The sequence below is a fragment of the Leopardus geoffroyi genome, chromosome B1 (genome assembly GCF_018350155.1).
Source record: "Leopardus geoffroyi isolate Oge1 chromosome B1, O.geoffroyi_Oge1_pat1.0, whole genome shotgun sequence".
Lineage (NCBI taxonomy): Eukaryota > Metazoa > Chordata > Mammalia > Carnivora > Felidae > Leopardus > Leopardus geoffroyi.
In genome coordinates this window covers 186,645,284-186,663,114 of record NC_059327.1, presented here as the reverse complement: position 1 = coordinate 186,663,114, position 17,831 = coordinate 186,645,284, and the positions used below count along the sequence as shown (strand labels likewise).

General features: G+C 39.2%; 1 protein-coding gene across 5 annotated transcripts in view; it reads right to left on the bottom strand.

Annotated features, from left to right (window-relative positions):
* Window positions 1-3,312: 3,312 nt before the first annotated feature.
* The window catches only part of PPARGC1A (PPARG coactivator 1 alpha), a 655,796-nt gene continuing 641,277 nt past the window's right edge, over window positions 3,313-17,831 (bottom strand). For all 5 annotated transcript variants that reach the window (XM_045474383.1, XM_045474380.1, XM_045474382.1 and 2 more), the window contains 3 exons: window positions 13,965-14,086; window positions 13,480-13,631; window positions 3,313-7,390 (listed from right to left, as the gene is read on the bottom strand). In XM_045474383.1, the coding sequence (XP_045330339.1) occupies window positions 7,287-7,390; window positions 13,480-13,631; window positions 13,965-14,086 (378 nt within the window). In that variant the 3' untranslated portion in view covers window positions 3,313-7,286. The remainder of the gene's footprint in view (window positions 7,391-13,479; window positions 13,632-13,964; window positions 14,087-17,831) is intronic.

Here is a 17,831-nt window from a genome sequence, read left to right as displayed (position 1 = left end):
CATCACATACTGTGTGGCCAGTTTACTAACTTAAACTGCTCTAGGAAGTAAGTGATCCTTATTCCCTGATAGGGTACACATACTCCTGCCAACAAATAGCAAAATGCTCATGGGCGGGGCAATACCTCTATGCATTATGAAACACTAATCACTTTATTAAAGGATATAGCAATCAAGCTGAAAATGGTCTAAATGGTTAAACCAGGAACAAGCATGGTCTCACTGTCCTTCAAGTCTTTCAGCGCACTGAGAATCTCAGTAGGAATAGGCAAGAGGCCTAGTTGGAAGTGAAGTGAGAGAGCAATGGTATGAATGAAGACAGGACGTGATTTTCAACAACACAGAAGTCAATCAAAGGAAAGTACCGGTGAATTCCCTTAAATGACCTGCTGGAGGGTATTGTGCGGTAACTATATTACTATAGCTACTTTTTTCCCCCCATCAATTAGTATTGTTAGAGAGAAGCTTGACTATGGAGTTCCTAACAGCAGCAAAAATAAATTCCCTCCAATTAAGTAGTCTAATAAGCTATTTAGGATTTTACCACTTAACATTCTTTCCTTCCCATTTAATTTCGGCTTTCACTTGGATGTCATCTTGTTGAAAATCCATCACAGAAAACTATGTGGGGAGAAAAGATAATGTTGCTAAGTGCCCCTGATGTTCAAAAACGAGCGGAAGCACAATATTTTTTCTAAACCACCCCAGGATTTTTCCTAATAATTCAGCGTCTTCCTACTAGAAATTAATATATGAAAATATATGAAAATGGTCAATATGCAGATTCAAATATCACACCAGCTACTTGTCTTCAGTAAGTGCTATATGCATAAATTTGGAACAATATAATATTCTAAGGTTCCTTGATTATAATAATGCCTTGGTGTGCATATGTGCATGTATAATTATGCTCATTTAATTTAATCATGAAAATATTATAGGATCATTTGGTTTTCTCCTCTAAAAGTTCTCTCACTTTTTTCAATTAATTAATTCCACTTTGCCCCTTCTAGAAGTCAGCTGATGGTAAGTAATGGTTTTTGAGCTAACAGGAAGATGGCCACATTTCTAGGGTAGAAAAGAGGCATATGGGAAGGTGATGGCCTCTTTAGCATACATCCCAGTCATGGAATGATGATAAGCTTTTCAGTGGAACCTGATCCTAGAAATACTCGTATTTTATGATCATTTCTTCCCGTAAGTTTCCAGTGTCCCCCAAATACTGAGAATTTGCCCAGGGGCAGTCCCCTGATTACAACAGAAGAGTCAGCTCATGTGACCCTCACATTCCACATGCTTGACTGGAGTGGAGCTTTGGGGACTTTGCAGAATTACTAGAATCACGTGGGATATATTGAAGGGAACGAGGAGGTGGAGGACATTGAACTTAACCGTGCATTAGAACAGATAATGCCTCTGTAAGTAGAATGAAACAGACCATTCTGAAAGGGAAGAAACGTGGCATAAAGGCCATCTCATACTATCCTTCCCCCATCAAGACATCTTGTTTCCGTTCTCACCGAAAAACTGTGTCTCTTCTCCCCAACGTGTTAACAGAGACCAATGAAAAGAAATAGGCTGCTTTGTGCCCATCAATAGAATCTATATAGCATCTTTTCCCCCAGGGATTAATTCAGCTTTTGATTAAATCTTTCTGAGATTTAAATCATGATGTTACAAACCTCCAAGGAACTCCTCTATGAGTTGTGACCTTCTTTATTACTCTCTGCTGTTTGATAAAGTACGAAGATTGATTTATAATGGCGTATAATGTGTTTGAAAACAAGGAATGGCAACAGGAATTGCAAAATACGAGATTAATACAAAGTAAATATTGCGAAAAGGATGCTTTGGTTAAAATATTCTATAATTAATGCTGAGTTACAACTGTGTAGCTCGTAACACTAGTGTCAAATGAGTATACTAATGTTGGGGCTGTAAATTATATCCAATGATTAGCTAAATAATCCTACAACGGAGAGAAAACCGGCAACGCTGAAAAAGAATTTTGAATATCACATTGTACAGTTTAGGCAGATTTCGTTTAGAGGACTTCTGCATTGAGACAAGCTCCCCTCAAGTAAACCATTCATATTCAGTGCTCATTTCTTTTTCTCAGCCTAATTTTGGTCCCAATAATTGTTTTTGCCATTCGTGTCATCAAGGATGGGAGTGATTTAATGTTTCGAGGACACGAAAAAGAAATCTTTTGTTTTGAAGCAGAACATCCTCGTATCAGACCAGCGGCTACTACTGCTGCTTCTGCAAATTCCCTCTTTACTCTCCAAAGGTTTTGAAGGGTAAAAAGTTAACCTTTAAACCCTTTAAGAAAAATACTTGCATTATTCTAATGTCCTTGCTGGGTCCAGCCAGAAGATTGAAAATGTCGTATACAATTTAAGCATCAACCGAGACGGGTCAGAATCTGAGGGTGATCTACCGAATCTCCAGGAGTGCTTCATGCCCACGGTTGTCGATGAGGATGATATTTGGGTTAGATAATGGCAATTTTTATTTTCTATTTTGCTAACGTGACTGGCAAATCTTAGAGTGGCATAAAATAGAAATAATGGGCAGCGCTTCTTGTGTTATTTGGCAGGTTCCAATGTACTGTTTCCAAGAATTGCACACACTTTTTTGCTCTAGGAGACGGAGGGGGGTGAGGGCTGGGATATATTTAGCCACCTTCCCCCCAGTGCCCCAATGTTTAGGGTGGGTCTTGCAATGCAGGTGGCTGGGACCGGGGACGATCATCTGAAATCAGGAGAGGACAGAGCCCTAATACGTGTGCCCTCTGTCATCTCTGTCATCAGGACCACCAGTCACCTGCGAGGCACAGCGGACAGACATCCTGACGGCAAGCTGTGTCAGCGGCTATCGGCTCGTCCCATATTTAACCTGATGACTTACATATGATGGGGGCTGCGTCCTGTTAACAAGTCTTCGAAACATGTTCAGTCCGTCCACGGAATTGCTTCCTAAGCTGAATATTCAGCAGGTTTCTCACTAGGGGCAATGGCTTGTACTCAGGAAGACACAATTTCTGTACAAAAACAGAGGCAATCCATTTCATAAAGTCTCACGTCACTTCTCGTGATAGAAAGCACTTCTGCCTCTGCCATTTGAAAGAAGAGAAGGTAAAACACAGAAGGTCTACGTTACCTTACAGCTGAAATCCATCCATGAATATGGAAAAGCGGGGAGAAAGGGAGGGAGATCCAGAGAGGAAATAGAATAATAATAAGCGAGTAATGGGTACTGATCTGAGAAACATGCCAGGAGTTTGGTTACAATAAATAAGAAAAGCAGAAGTAGATTTGAAACATTCGTTTCCCTTTATTAGCTCAGTGAGGCTGATGTGTACTGCACATTTAAAAAAAATCACAGGAATTTTCATACAATGAATAAAACCACAACAATACATGTAGAATCGGCAGGTGGAAAAAAGAAAAAAAAGAAAAAGAAAAAGAAAAAAAAAGCCCGGCAAGGGCTGAACTAATCGCTCACTTACCCTCTTCAGCATAGTTCAACCAACAGTGTTACACTTTCACCTACAAATCTTAAAGTAGCTCCATCAAATCAGCAGTTCACATTATTGAAAATGTCTGTCACATAGGTACAAATTTAGAATCATCACATTATATTACATGGCTATTCTAGGTCATCTATAGATCAGGTCTTAGACTACAGTGATTGAAGTTCTCGTTACAGCCATCGAAAAAGGACACATAATCATTACCTACTGTAAGCTCACATCTAAAGGCATGAAAAGGTTTCCTTTTTTCAACTGACCCAACCACACACCCCAATAGTGCAAAGTTCCCTCTCTGCTGCTTTGAATGTTGACAGCCCAACCGCGTTGTTCTCGGAGTCGTTTAGCAAAAATTGATTTGGTTGCACTGGAAGAATTATTCTGCTACATCTCTTTAAAAAAAAAAAAAAAGGAAGAAAAAAAAAGCCCACATCTCTAAAGCACCGGTTCGGTTCCCAAAACTGTAGATGTGGTACTTACCACAGCAAGAAGGCAATGGCCCGCGGTCATCTAAAAATCCTACAGATCTATGCTGAAATTTGCCTCCAGTGATGATGGTGTGCATGTGTTCATTGGAAAGATTCTCTCCAAAAAAAAATTACAAATAAAAGTAAGAGGAACACAGTTTACGTTTTGATGGCCTACCCACAGGGTCTGCATAAGATACAAAAAGCTCTACTCGGACGGTTTAGTGATTCTCTTTTTTGCACTAATTTTAGATGCAATTTGAAGTCCGTGGAGGAAAACTATCTTCATGGTAACAATATTTGTCAGGCCAGAGTGGGGATAAATTAAGCCTCAACGTGAAATCTGTAGTGTTGTCTTTTTGAAAAGTAAGAAAAGAAACCAAGTATTTGACTCATGTCAACAATCCAGGGCAAAAAGGAGAATGTATTTAAAATTGGATCACAAAAATTTAAAGGCAAAATAGAGAACGCATCTGGTCCTTGAACACATAATATGATTTACTAAATATTGATTTCTTAAAAATAATTTATTGCTCTTAATAGTCTTTTTTTTATTATTATTATTCTACAACAGAAGATACTCAAAATTCCGAAAGAAAGACTGTAAACTTTAGTTTGGCGTTCACACAGAGTTAAAATATCTGCATTTAACCTACAGAACAACAAGAATTAGGCGGATTAAAGATGTGTTACTGCCGTAACGCAGAACCTGTGAACAAGTTCTTTGATTTCATATTTTTTTTTTTTATTGCTTTCTATCTACTTAGAAATAAGAAGCCAAAAAATCAAGCAAGCATCCGACAGGACAGACAGTGGATTCACTCAGAACACAATATGCTGGTGATAAATGAATACAGCTATCAAAATTAGCTGCATTGGCCTGGGGGTGAAATCCGTTCTCTAAGATTGTGTTGGGCGAGAGAAAGGAAAAGAACGATTAAGTAGTAGGTGTATCACATCTTCCAGAAAAGTCATGTCGGCCAAACTGTAATCGAATCTCAATTTAGAAACTTGAATACACACTCCAAACTTTCCTGACTTCCTTTCCAGGGGCTCCGCACTCAGATGAAATCCTGATGCTCAAAATGGAGGTTTTTCTGAAGTTTTTATTGAATTTAGCAGAAGCAATGTCATCAAGAACAACATCATGGTCACGTGAGAGGCCAAGCTAGTGCATGTAGAAACACCGCTTCTGCAAAAGCTGAATTTTCCAAATGAAACATTTCAACTGCAACCTGACAGTCGCCATGCATCCTAGGTAGAAAATTTCCACTGGCTTTATTATTTTCATCCCCTCATAATTTATAATAAATAGGCTATCTGCAACTGATAAATATGTCTCTTTAGTAAACAAAGGAATGAAACATCAGTATTTATACAGGATGCGTAACTGTAAAAAATACAGATAAATACCATCATCATACTCTGCCAAGGGAAAGAGATACTGGCTTCAAGAATAGTCTTCAGACACACATTAATTATTGTAAAAATCATACTGTAATTATTACCTCAGCATTTTGTATCAAATTAAAATCACAAAAATTAAAACGAAACAGCATTTTAAAAAGATTTCTGACCTCTAGTTTCAAAACTACTGTTGATAGAGAAAATAAAAACATTTCTTAATGGTTACCCATTGAGAGACTTTACATAAAATCATGATATCTCCTAGAAAAATTTTAGATGAGAAAATTTCATTCCCCTAACAAATCCAGTGTATAAAACTTCAAAGGAAAACAAGCAACAAGAAAATGTGGAAAAATATCGCGTAAGTGGTTAATACCTTTGGGGGGGGGGCTGGGGTATTTCTTGACAAGATGCTCAGATTGACGCTCACGTAAGAAGGGATGGATGTGAGTAAAGCATCATTTTGTTGTTGCACTTGACTGACACACACACTGTCTTTTTTGTTTTTTACAATCAAATATATATAAGCAGTAAGTTCAGCTTCTAAATATGTTAGTGTACAATAATTGTATCACCTCATAATTACATTTGAATATTCTTGATTAAGAAAAATTTAGCAGTTTTGAAAAGAAGGCTGCATTTACAGTGCATAGCTGTAACAAAAAAGAACATCGTTGTATAGTATGCACACAAAATAAAAATACTCCATTTAACATCTGTAAATACTTCACTACATCAGAGAATGTAGCAATGACACTATCTGAACACATACCAGAGAGTTCTACCCAACTCTCATCAGTAATGTAACACCGTGCCCGCTCCTCAGAAAGAACCACTGAATAAGCCGCGCGCTCGACCATTTACAAGGCTTTTGAAATTTGCAGTGGAAGATCAACATGTGGGACATTTACATGGGTGTCAGGATAGAGGATGAACTACAGAAACTTCAAAATGTTAGGAAAGTTTAGCATTCTGGCGCCCGCAGTATCCTCTCCCACCCAGACTCCATGGCAAAAGGAAAAAGAGAAGAAAAAGAAAGAGAGGGAGAAAGGAGGAGGGAGAGAGGGAGAGAGGAGAGACAGGCGGGGGGGGGGGGGGGGGACGGGGAGAGAGGGGGGAGAGAGAGAGAGAGAGAGAGAAAGGATATTAGTTCTACCGAAACTGTGGTTTCTTCGGGATTGTCAGATAACCATTACATTACGAGAGAAAGCTTGCTTCAAGTTGATTTTGCACTTTCTTAAAAAACAGAGTACGGAGGTTGATGCCCAGACATCGGTGGCTGTCATTTTAGGGTGGTTTGTGGTCGGTTGGTTAGTTTGCTTTCCTTTTGAATTTATGCATTTTTTTTTTTCTTTTTGAATAGAGTATGAACATTTTGAAGTTCTAGGTTTTACGTGCGTCTTCATGGAACTGCTGCCATTTGAAGCGATTCGCCCGGGCACACTCTGGTCACGTGCCCCCAGTCCCCACCTGTACACACAGACTTCCCCCACACCAGCCGTGCGCATGCGCGCACACCCACGCCCATACACCCGCACCCGCGCACACACCCGCGCGCGCAAACACACACACACACACACACACACACACACACACACACACTCCGTCACCAAGAGACTCCAGGGAAAGCAAAGCTGACACCCATGAATAAACGTGCTTACTGGATATCCTTCCTGTCTCTTGCCTCTTCAGCAGCTGTGTTCATGTAAACCATTGTTGTTGTTGTTCTTGTTGTATTGTTGTTGTTTTGTTTTGTTTTTATACAGAGAGTGTAAAGTAGGAGAAATTCCTAAGTATGACTTGCAATAGTCAGTTAGGGAAGGACGCGCTGTCCCGTGAGGTATTCACCGTCCCTCTGTCATCTTCAGCCAGGGAACATGTTACCTGCGCAAGCTTCTCTGAGCTTCTTTCAGTAAACTATCAAAATCCAGAGAGTCATACTTGCTCTTGGTGGAAGCAGGGTCAAAGTCATCTGAGTTTGAATCTGCAAGAAACCCAAGCTAGGTTAGAGACACCCTTTGCCAAGTGTCATTAACTCAATCATCCAATTCAAGATTACCTGATTCAAACACAACTTGTCCAGTTAAAAAATATATACCCAACTTTTGTCGGTAGATCTAGATCTAGATCTAGATAGATATATTGCTTTAAATATCGATATTGATATTAATTGATATAAATATAATTGACATCAACATCAATATTGATATAAATTTATATAAGTACAGATTTGCAGAAGGTATATACACCCAATATTTTATTGGTATACTATTGATACATATATATAATTTACATAATAATTTATGAATAATATATCAGTATACTTATACTTTATTGGCATGCTATTGATACATATATATAATTCACATAATAATTTATGAATAATATATCAGTATACTTATGAATGTATATATATATACTTATATATAATACATAAAAATAAGTATTTAAAATACACATATATTTGCAGAGGGTAAGGGGTGGGAAGCATTCAAAACACTCATTTATTGACTCATTTTAGTCTTAAACAATCCTAGGAGATAACCAGAACAAACTTAGTATGTCTATTCAATAGCAACATATTCAATCAATATACTTTAAAAAAAAAACCACGGCCTGCCCCCTTTCTGGCATGTTAAATGACTTACCCAAGGTTCCTCGACAACTTAGGTGGACAGCTAAGAGTAGAAGCTGGAATTAATTTCCCTATCCAATAGGATGGATTTCACAGAGCATAAAAGCCAGGAGAGTGGGCAGGAGGGAGAATCATTAGAATTTCACCCATTCGCCACCTGACTGCTCCCCTTTGAGGCAGGAGGGACATATGATCCATTGATCTATTCCAGTACCTTGGGGAAACCCCAGCAATAGTGGCACAAATTATGCCCACATGAGAAGGTTCAGGGAAACACGTCAGGTCCAGAGAAGGTAAAGTCAACCTCTTTACCCAAGAATACGAGAGGAAAAATGCACAGGTAAGAATAAAACCACGGTCTTCTTTGAATTCCTACACCAGTCCAAGTCAGCTTTTGTGAAGAGTTCCACATACTTCACATAGCCCTTAACAAAACTGTCATGTTCCAGCAGCAATGGGTGTGAAATGAAATTCTGATTCTAAATATTTCTGATTTTCCTCCACTGACATTTATAAAAAAGTCAGATATTTCTTGCCGGTCTTGCAAACGAGGAAAAGGTATCTTGGAGACAGAATAGGAAGCCTCTTGCAAATAAACTCATTCATTGGAAAGCACTTATTTGCAGGGAAAACAAGACCTCTCTGGGAAACATTAACAATCCTACTAAAATATGAACCCTTGTATGTTTCATCCAGAATAAGTTACAAAATAGAAATGTCCGAAGTGACAGAGAGTGTAAGAGTAGATAATGTGGAGGCATACTCATTGACCTCACAAGCTGTTCTGCTGAAAAGGTTGCAATCCCTCAAGCTCTCCAGTAGCAGGCTGATTTCCCCTCCTCGCTTCGAGCTCCTTTAACCATCTCAGACTTAAAGGCAAGGAAATTCCTTCACTTTTGTTTTTCCTTTCACTCTTACCATCCCTTGTATTTACTGACGTTTTGTCAATCCAGTTTTTCCAGGGAAGAACAGCAATTGCAGTCGGCCTCGGACATAAAAGAAAGGGGGAAAAAACGGCCAATCGCTCCTCACTAAAATCTCCAGGAGTCAATTCTTAAATCACACTGGCTCCCACCCTTCTCTTCATAGCCTGATGAGCAGTTGGCTCGTATCACTAAAGCCTCACGACCAGCGGTTGTTCCAATCAAAGTCTTTCTTGTAGAAACACACACACACACACACACACACACACACACACACACACACGAAGTTCTGCTCGTGGCTTGACATTAACTTGAAATCAGAATTCCACTTGCATTACAAATAAAGTTAGAAGAGCTCCCTGCTGGCCGGACTCTGTGGCATTAAGGTCATCACTGAAACATCAAGAGCACACATACATATCTTTCCTGAAGGAAATTCTGAGAAGACTTAAAATATCTTAACTTTGGGTCACTCTACATCAAACCCAGAGTTTCGGGGTTTCCACATTTTCGTTAGCAAAAGATGCTTCAAAACCGTGGCTCTCAAGAGTTTCTTCACTATGAAACGTGCTGGCTGGTATTCACATAGGTGGAATCACTTATACGGACATACTATGTCACACTACGGGCATCCACAAACTCTTTGTCGTCGCATGAATACAGAATGTGGTTACGTACAATTCCTGAGAAAATAACATCGACCACACCTCTTTCTTGCCACTAAAGAAGGATGTCGCAACACAAGCAAGACATAATAGAAGTTTTACGGGAATAACCCCAAAGCCACTCTAGTTATTAAAAACAAATAAGTTGTTACAAATAATGATACCGTATAAATAGAAACACATCATGTTACAACGGTATTCCTACCGCCTAGAAAACTTTTGGCACAAAGGAGGTACTAAAATGAATATTTTTTGAATGAATGTATTAATCTCGAATGCCAGCATACTAAAAAAAAAAAAAAGTTGAAAATATTTGTGTTGGGATCTTGGGATGATTTACCAATTAATGCCAAGGGTATATATAAAGTTATGGATATATTCAAGATGCTGATAATGTAATACATTTTTTGAGTTAATAATTTGTGATGGATATGTTATTTATTTTATTTTTCTTAGTATAAGTTTTATGCGATAACTAATTCCTGATGAGCAAATTATCATATTCCTTTTTATACCTTTTTTTAATGTTTATTTTTGAGAGAGACAGAGACAGAGTGCGAGCAGGGCAGGGGCAGAAAGAGAGGGAGACACAGAATCTGAAGCAGGCTCCGAGCTGTCAACACAGAGCCCGATGCAGAGCTCGAACTCACAAACAGGGAGATAGGGACCTGAGCCGTAGTCAGGTGCTCAACCAACTGAGCCACCCGGGCACCCCAAATTATTATATTCTTAATACTGACCCATCCTTCTCTTCTGGTCCTACAGTCCTAATTTAATTTCTATCTTTCCTCTTCAAGATTTTTCATTGAGGTCTTTCAGAAAGATCCATCTGTTTACAAGACAGTAAACAGACAGACCCACAGATTACAGATTCATGGAAACCAGGCCTAAATCCTGGCTTGACCTCGGTAACCTTGGTTGTCCCTTTAAACTCTGAGTCTCACTTATAAAAGTGGCTCATGATATTAACTTGGAATCATTACACTGTGGACTAATAGCATTGTGGTAATCACTAGGTGGCCTCCATAGCAGAGGGATAGGATGTGTGAGCTAACGTGGCTTGGGGAGCAAATAAAAACAGAAAAAAAACTGGTTAAATCTATCTAAAATGATAGGTCACTTTACTCCTGGTAAAATTAATCTATATCACATCATTTTCACTAACTCTGGACACACATATGAGCTCCCGATCCCTCCAAGTGTCCAGTCTGGTCTCATGTTCACCAAATTCACCAGACGTTCCCTGAAGCATTGCACCGAACATCTTCAGGGGACAAAAACAAGACACATATGAATGTCATTCAGTTCCAAAGCTGACCCCTGACGCTGACGCTTTCATTTTAAAATAACTTGAAATTTCAGAGGCGCCTGGGTGGCTCAGTCGGCTAAACGACCGACTTCAGCTCAGGTCATGATCTCGGGGTCAGTGGGTTTGAGCCCCGAGTCAGGCTCTGCGTTGACAGCTTGCAGCCTGGAGCCTGGTTCAGATTCTGTGTCTCCCTCTATGCCCCTCCCCCACTCACACTCTGTCTCTGTCTCTCTCTCTTTCAAAAATAAACATTAAAAAAATAAAATAACTGGTATTTCTAACTTCTCATTACCATCATTTATAATCATAATCATAGCTTCTATTTATTGAGCACCTACTTTCTGCCAGACACCGTGCTAACAGCTTCACACAGACACTGTGCTAACAGCTTCACAAACATTTATTTAATCTCTGCAACAACATTATGGAGTGGTTTACAAATGAAGGACTGGAAGCAGAGGAAGTGTAATTGTTTGTTCAAGGTCAGAATTTAAGTCAGGTTTCAAAACCAGGTCTGTAAGATTCCAAAGCCAGGGGTCTTTCCACTACAGAGCAACTACGCTCCAATCGACCACCCTTCGTGAAATTGTAGGGCTTGAGGGCATTGGAAAAAGCCATGCTGCTACAATACACATCAAACCTACTTTTCACAGAATACAGAGCCAGCTTAGCGACGGCAAAGTTTCTATTGCTGCTGGCTAGACAGAGAGATAACAAGAGGGGAAACATTCTTCTTAGAAATATTTCAGGGAGGCTCCGGTTCAATTTGGAAATACCATCCAATCCTCCCTCTACCAGTGATGAATCGTGATTTAAAGGCCCCTCTAGGTAGCTTATTTTAAACTCTAGATGTTTTGAAAGACTGGAAGCACCCTGGCCTTCATCACTGAAGAAAATAAGTCAAATCAACTTAAGACTTCAATCCGTCTTGACTGTTTTTATCAGCCAACATTTGAACAAATGACTTGCCACCTTTTATATTTTCATCCCTAGGCCTCTATCTCTCTGACAGTCAGCTGCCTCTCCCCTGCTTCATACTATCTATTTAGCCTGTGAAGTGAATTATAGCATATTCCCCCCCGAACAATGCACACCACCTATATCAATTACTTTAGGAAGACATCACTTCGGTGGAAGGGAGAAAAAAAATCCCCGTATTTGGTATTCATTTCTTTCTTTATACCAAGCCAAAGCAAGTGCAGACAGATACAGAGTAATGCTTCGGAAGAGATTTCTATGTTAATTTTATGATTATTGTTACAAATTGATTTAAATAATTATGTCATATGCACAAGACATTTGCCATTTTCCTTCCTTCATTCCTTCATCTAAGAATTTAAAGGCTTACAATACACACATTAAATAGGGACTGACATGCAAAGGCACCAAATTAAAATGGAGAAGAAAATTAAGATGTCCATTTTGGCATTATTTATAATGCCAAAAAATTGACAATTAAATAAATGTTTAGCTGTAATGGAATGATTAAATATAATGGTACTCACCTAACACAATACAGTGCAACCATTCAAATAAGTTGATAAATTATTTTGAATCCCATGAATCACAGTGGAAAATGAACTTCTATAATATTAACTGAGAAAAGTAGAATTTAAAGCTTTATAAATCTATATGATGTGACCTCAACTGTAAGAAATTAGACATTCTGAGACAAAACACTGGACTGCAAATCACACAGCAGACCTTTAGGTGATGTGCTGATAGGTGATAGGACTATTTTTCTTAGTACTTTTTTATATTTCCCAAATGTTACCCCTTGAGTCTGTATAACTTTTATAACAGGAAAAATGAATACTTAGAAATGCTTCAGTTTCCTTATCTGTCAAAGGGAGATGACAGTAACAATAGCCACCTTCTAAGATTGTTCTGTAGTAATTAAATAAGAAAATGCTTGCAGAGCCCCGGGCACAGTGCCTAGCATCTGGAAACACTAAAAACAGAACAGGGTTGTTGGTTTTTTTTCCCTCTCCTTTTGTTTTAAAGAAAGTATAGTGTGATTTAGCATATGAAATTATATTTTCTCTTCTCAAGGTGTAATTTGTAGAATATGTCTTAACATTTTTAAGAGTTTGTAGGACAATAAGGAAAAAAGAACCAGACTTTTGCATATTCTGTTCCATGAGCCAATGATGATAATGCTAAGGTTTATACAAAAGGAGTCGCACTGCAAACCTACACAATAAAGACACACACACACACACACACACACACACACACACACACACACACACAACATAAACGCTTGCTAACATACACATACGCAAATAGCCCAGACTTTCAGCATTTGAGAAGATACTACAAAGAACTCACTTCTGTCCTTTGTTTCCAAAACCTAAGCCCCTTGCTTCTGAGAATGGCCCAGATGATAAAAAATTAGAAATAAGATAAAATATGTATTCAAATATTCCCCCTAGCAAAATAAAATGATGGCCCAACCCAATATGCCTATGGTTTACATCTGCTTCCATTTTTGAGCCTTACATTATGGATTCCTCATTCCATGTACAATAAAATCCATACCTAGGTCTGCATAGTTAGACTTGAAAAATTGCTTGCGTCCACAAAAGTACAGCTCGAAGTCAGTTTCATTCGACCTGCGCAAAGTGTATCCGTTTTCAAGAGCAGCAAAAGCATCACAGGTATAACGGTAGGTAATGAAACCATAGCTGTCTCTGGAACAGACAAAGAAGAGAGGATCAAAGCTGGTGAGGAAGGATTAACATATATGCCTGTAACCCTTCCTTACTTCGGGAGACTTCGCTGGTGCCAACGCCTCAACCGCTGCATCCATTTATCAGTGTGATTGTCCTGTCAAGCAGCTAAATACTTATTTCTGGGACAGGAAATCTCAACTAGAAAGATTAATAAATAGGGATAAAAGAAAATAAATAAGGTTCTGAACTCAACATGTCATCTGTCAAAGCATTCCCATCCTAGTAATCTTATGGCCATAATTTTTTACATATGTCAGCCTCTAAACAAGAAATAATCTTGAAGATTCTTACCCATCATCCCGCAGATTTACTGTGCACTCCTCAATTTCACCAAAAACTTCAAAACGGTCCCTCAGTTCCGTCCGTGTTGTGTCAGGTCTGATTTTACCAACGTAAATCACACGGCGTTCTTCCTGGGGAAGGGGTGGCGGGGGGGGGGGAGTAAGGAGAGACTTTTGCCAGTTCTGGAGATAGGAAGGAAGTTACATCTCTAGAAACATTCATACATGTATGCTCATGCGCACCAAGAACCCACGGAGCATGCCAGTGAAAGCAAAACATACACTAAAACTGAATGAGCGACAACACGTGACCCCAGTTTTCGTGTCCATTTCTCCAGTACTGCTCTTTCTCCCGCACACCCTACCCTGGATCTCACTCTTCTGCTTTTGCTCTCCAGCTCTGTTCTTCTCTCAAGTGAGCGTCTATGTATTACAAAAGAAATATGGGCGATGCAATCTTTTTATCTCTGGACAGCTGGAAGATACCGGTTAAATATTTTTTAACACCGGTGACTTGATTATTCATCTTCCAAATTGGTAAGAAACTGACCTGGCTTGCAAAACTGTTTAATTTCTCATTTAACTCAGGATTCGAATAATGAGATGTACAAATTTAGACATCCCTCGAAACAACGATTCTTAAACTCCAGTATAAATAAAAATTACCTGGGGTGCTTATTAAAAATGCAAATTATTGGGGTTTATCCTGGCTATATTAAAAAAATTAGAAAATACGATCCAACAATCTTCATTTTTAATAAGCACACCCCAGTGATTCTGATGCAGGTGGTCCAAAGACAATAATATGAAAATACAGTCTTAAAATGTAGGCTATTTTAAGCCATGGGTCTCCGCAGAATAAGAGCTATAAAAGAAGCTATAAATTTCACTTTAGCAATGAATCTTATTTTAGGAACAGACTAGAAGGGTGTGGCCTAATTTTCAGAAGTGGAGTCAATATCATCATAATCTGAAAGTCATCAGCAATTTATAGCCTACAAAATATGGGAATAATATCTTACAGCCCAGGGATGGACTCCTTTTTCAGGAAACAGTAAAAAACACTTCTCAGTGTAAGAAGCAATCCTGTATTTGTTGTTCCAAGAAGACAAGGCCAAAGGTGATGATGTCCCTCAAAACCAAGGCAAGGTTTTTCGAGAACATAGGGCGTCAATGGAAAGAATGTGCTTACCAACTCGTCTATATGCCTACTGAGAACAAACAAGAATGAAGTGAACTTATAGGTTGCAAGCTTTAAGTTAGATGGGAGCCAAGATTAGGAAACACACAGGACTAAGGCATGGATTCAGCTTGCCGAAGAGTTTCCTCCAGATGTACTGAGGGTATCCTGTCTCGGATGAGGTACAAAGTAATCTGGGCTTATGGCAAAGAGATACTCTATGTTATTCCCTGCATGTCTTTCCTTTTCATATGCCCCGTATTTAGCAAAGGGCCTGGCAAAGAGTGAAAACTCAGTAAGCACTTGTGAAACGTAACTGAGCAATTTACAGACTAGAGTCTCCTAGGTGATCCGATCATCCGTTCATCATCTTCTTTTACCACAGGCAGCACTCATATTTCTGTTTTGATAAGAGAAGTTCCTCGGAGACTCAGATGCAAATAGCCAACTGTCTATTTGACATCTCGAGCTGGATGTCCCCTGAGCACTTCAAACTGGACCATTACCCAAACCCAGCGCTCCAGTTCCACCCTCTCCCCAGTAGGTCTCTCTCCAATGGTCTTAATGTCAGTGAAGTTAATGTCATCTAGCCAAGATTCAGGACAAAAACCTGAGCACCTTCCTCGATTCTTCCCTTTTAGTCCCCTCTATACATCCAATCATTCATTGGCTCTGTTGATTTTACCTCCTAAATACCTGTCTGGTCTGTCTCTCTTACTCGATCTCCTCTAAACCGAGGTGCCAGCATCTCTTTGTGGACTAGCATAACAGTCTCTTAACTTGGATCCTGGGTCTATATTTATTCTCCTCCAATCTATTCTTTCACTTCAATCGGAATAATCTTTGCTAAGGGAACAGGAATCTGATCATGTCAATTACTGTCTAAAACATTTCAATGGCCTCACATAACTTTTAAGGAAAGACCTAAATCATTAACAGGACCCATGAGGCCTTGCGTGGTCTAGACTTGTCTCCCTCATGGGTTTTCCCTCCTACTTCCCACTCATCCCTTTATTTTCCAGCCACCTTGAGCTACTTGGTCCCTAGTATATACTGTGCTCCTTTCCTTCCCCAAGGCCTTTGCACAAGCTGTTCCCTTGCTCCTTATAGTAGCCTCCCCACACTGTCTCCTCCTCCTCTTCTCCGATATACACACACTGTCTAAAATTACACCGAACTCAACAATCATTTCCTTTCTGAGACTTGAGATGAGGTCAGGTTTCCTATCATTTGTTCTTATAGTACACGATTTCTCTTTCAGAGTTTGATGACCAATTGTAATTAAATAATTAATAATTAACTCGTTGTTTCATGTCTGTTTCCCCCTACAATCTGCATCTGTCCGACTGACAACTGTATGTTAAGGGTACTTGAAACCTAACAGAGTCTAAATGAATATTTGTTGAAAAATCAATCAATCACCAGTCAGTTAATCAATTTCAACACTTACCCTTACACCCTTCATTGCACCAAAGAGGCTGAAGGGTAATCCTTACTCCCTGAGACTCTCTAAGAAAATGGAGAATGAAAGCTAGGTTTGATGCCTAGTCATAGGAAAGACCTTGCCAAGGTAGTTAAGCTGAGTGAATTGACAAAGGTTTCCATGATTTGTTTTTACAGGTTTAAGTGGAAGAAGTGTGGAGTAACTACATGTTTGCAGAGCTCTCACTCCTAAAAATCACTTCTGAAAATCCGAGGTGGGCCTCCACTGAAACACTCAGTAAAACACAATTCCCTTGACAACAGCTATCAGGCCTAAATGATTGACCGGGTGAAGTCCCACAAACAGAATGGACTGCTTGATTCACTTCCATGTAGATTGTATGTCTCAACTGAAGGCTGTAATTGTGTTGTTCCAGACCACCCAGCACATCCTGGAAATCAATAAATATAAATGGATGGTGAGACTCATCCTGGGGCAGTGTTGTACATTGGAGTAAGGGACTCATACCACCACATTCCATTCTATTTACAGCCAGCTCTAGCCAAACAGCCAAATGTGATGGGACTGTTATCTAAACTTTCTGGCGCCTGCTTGCATGGGTGTTACTTTTTTTTTTTTTTTAATAGGCCTTTTTTAGGAAGGTTACTACTGTATAAAGAAAAAGGAGGGGCAAAGGCAGAAGAGAGAGAAAGAAATTGAACCATCACAAAGAAATTGCTCAACTACCATTATGGGAATACACACAGCCTACGTATTCAAGGAAATTTGAAGTTAAAGCTAAAATCGACCATATGCACGTCCATATGCAAACATATTGGGACAGTCTCTGAATTGCTTCTTTATACAAAACTGTATGCAACAACGATCCCACAAAGAAGATAAACCAGAGGACCTTTTTGGATACTGATACATTCTGCAGTAAAAAGAAGACACAATCTAGATGGGAAAAAACAGAAACCCAAAGGGCTGGTGCACAATCACTTAAATTACCTATTTGTCTATCATCTCCTTTTATGAAACACAGGAATGGAACCACGTCTTGCTTCCTTACAAAGATCAGAGATTGAATACATGCTGAAATTCTCATTTTAGAAAATGATTAGAGTGCTTGGTTTTCCTAGTGCTAAAAATGAAACCAAAAGGCATCTGAAGGTCTAAAAGCAAAGACAAAAATCTTTCCAAGATTGGCCAAAATGTCTAGCAAAGAACCGATTATTTTTAACATGTTGCAGTTTTATTAGGCAGATGAATAG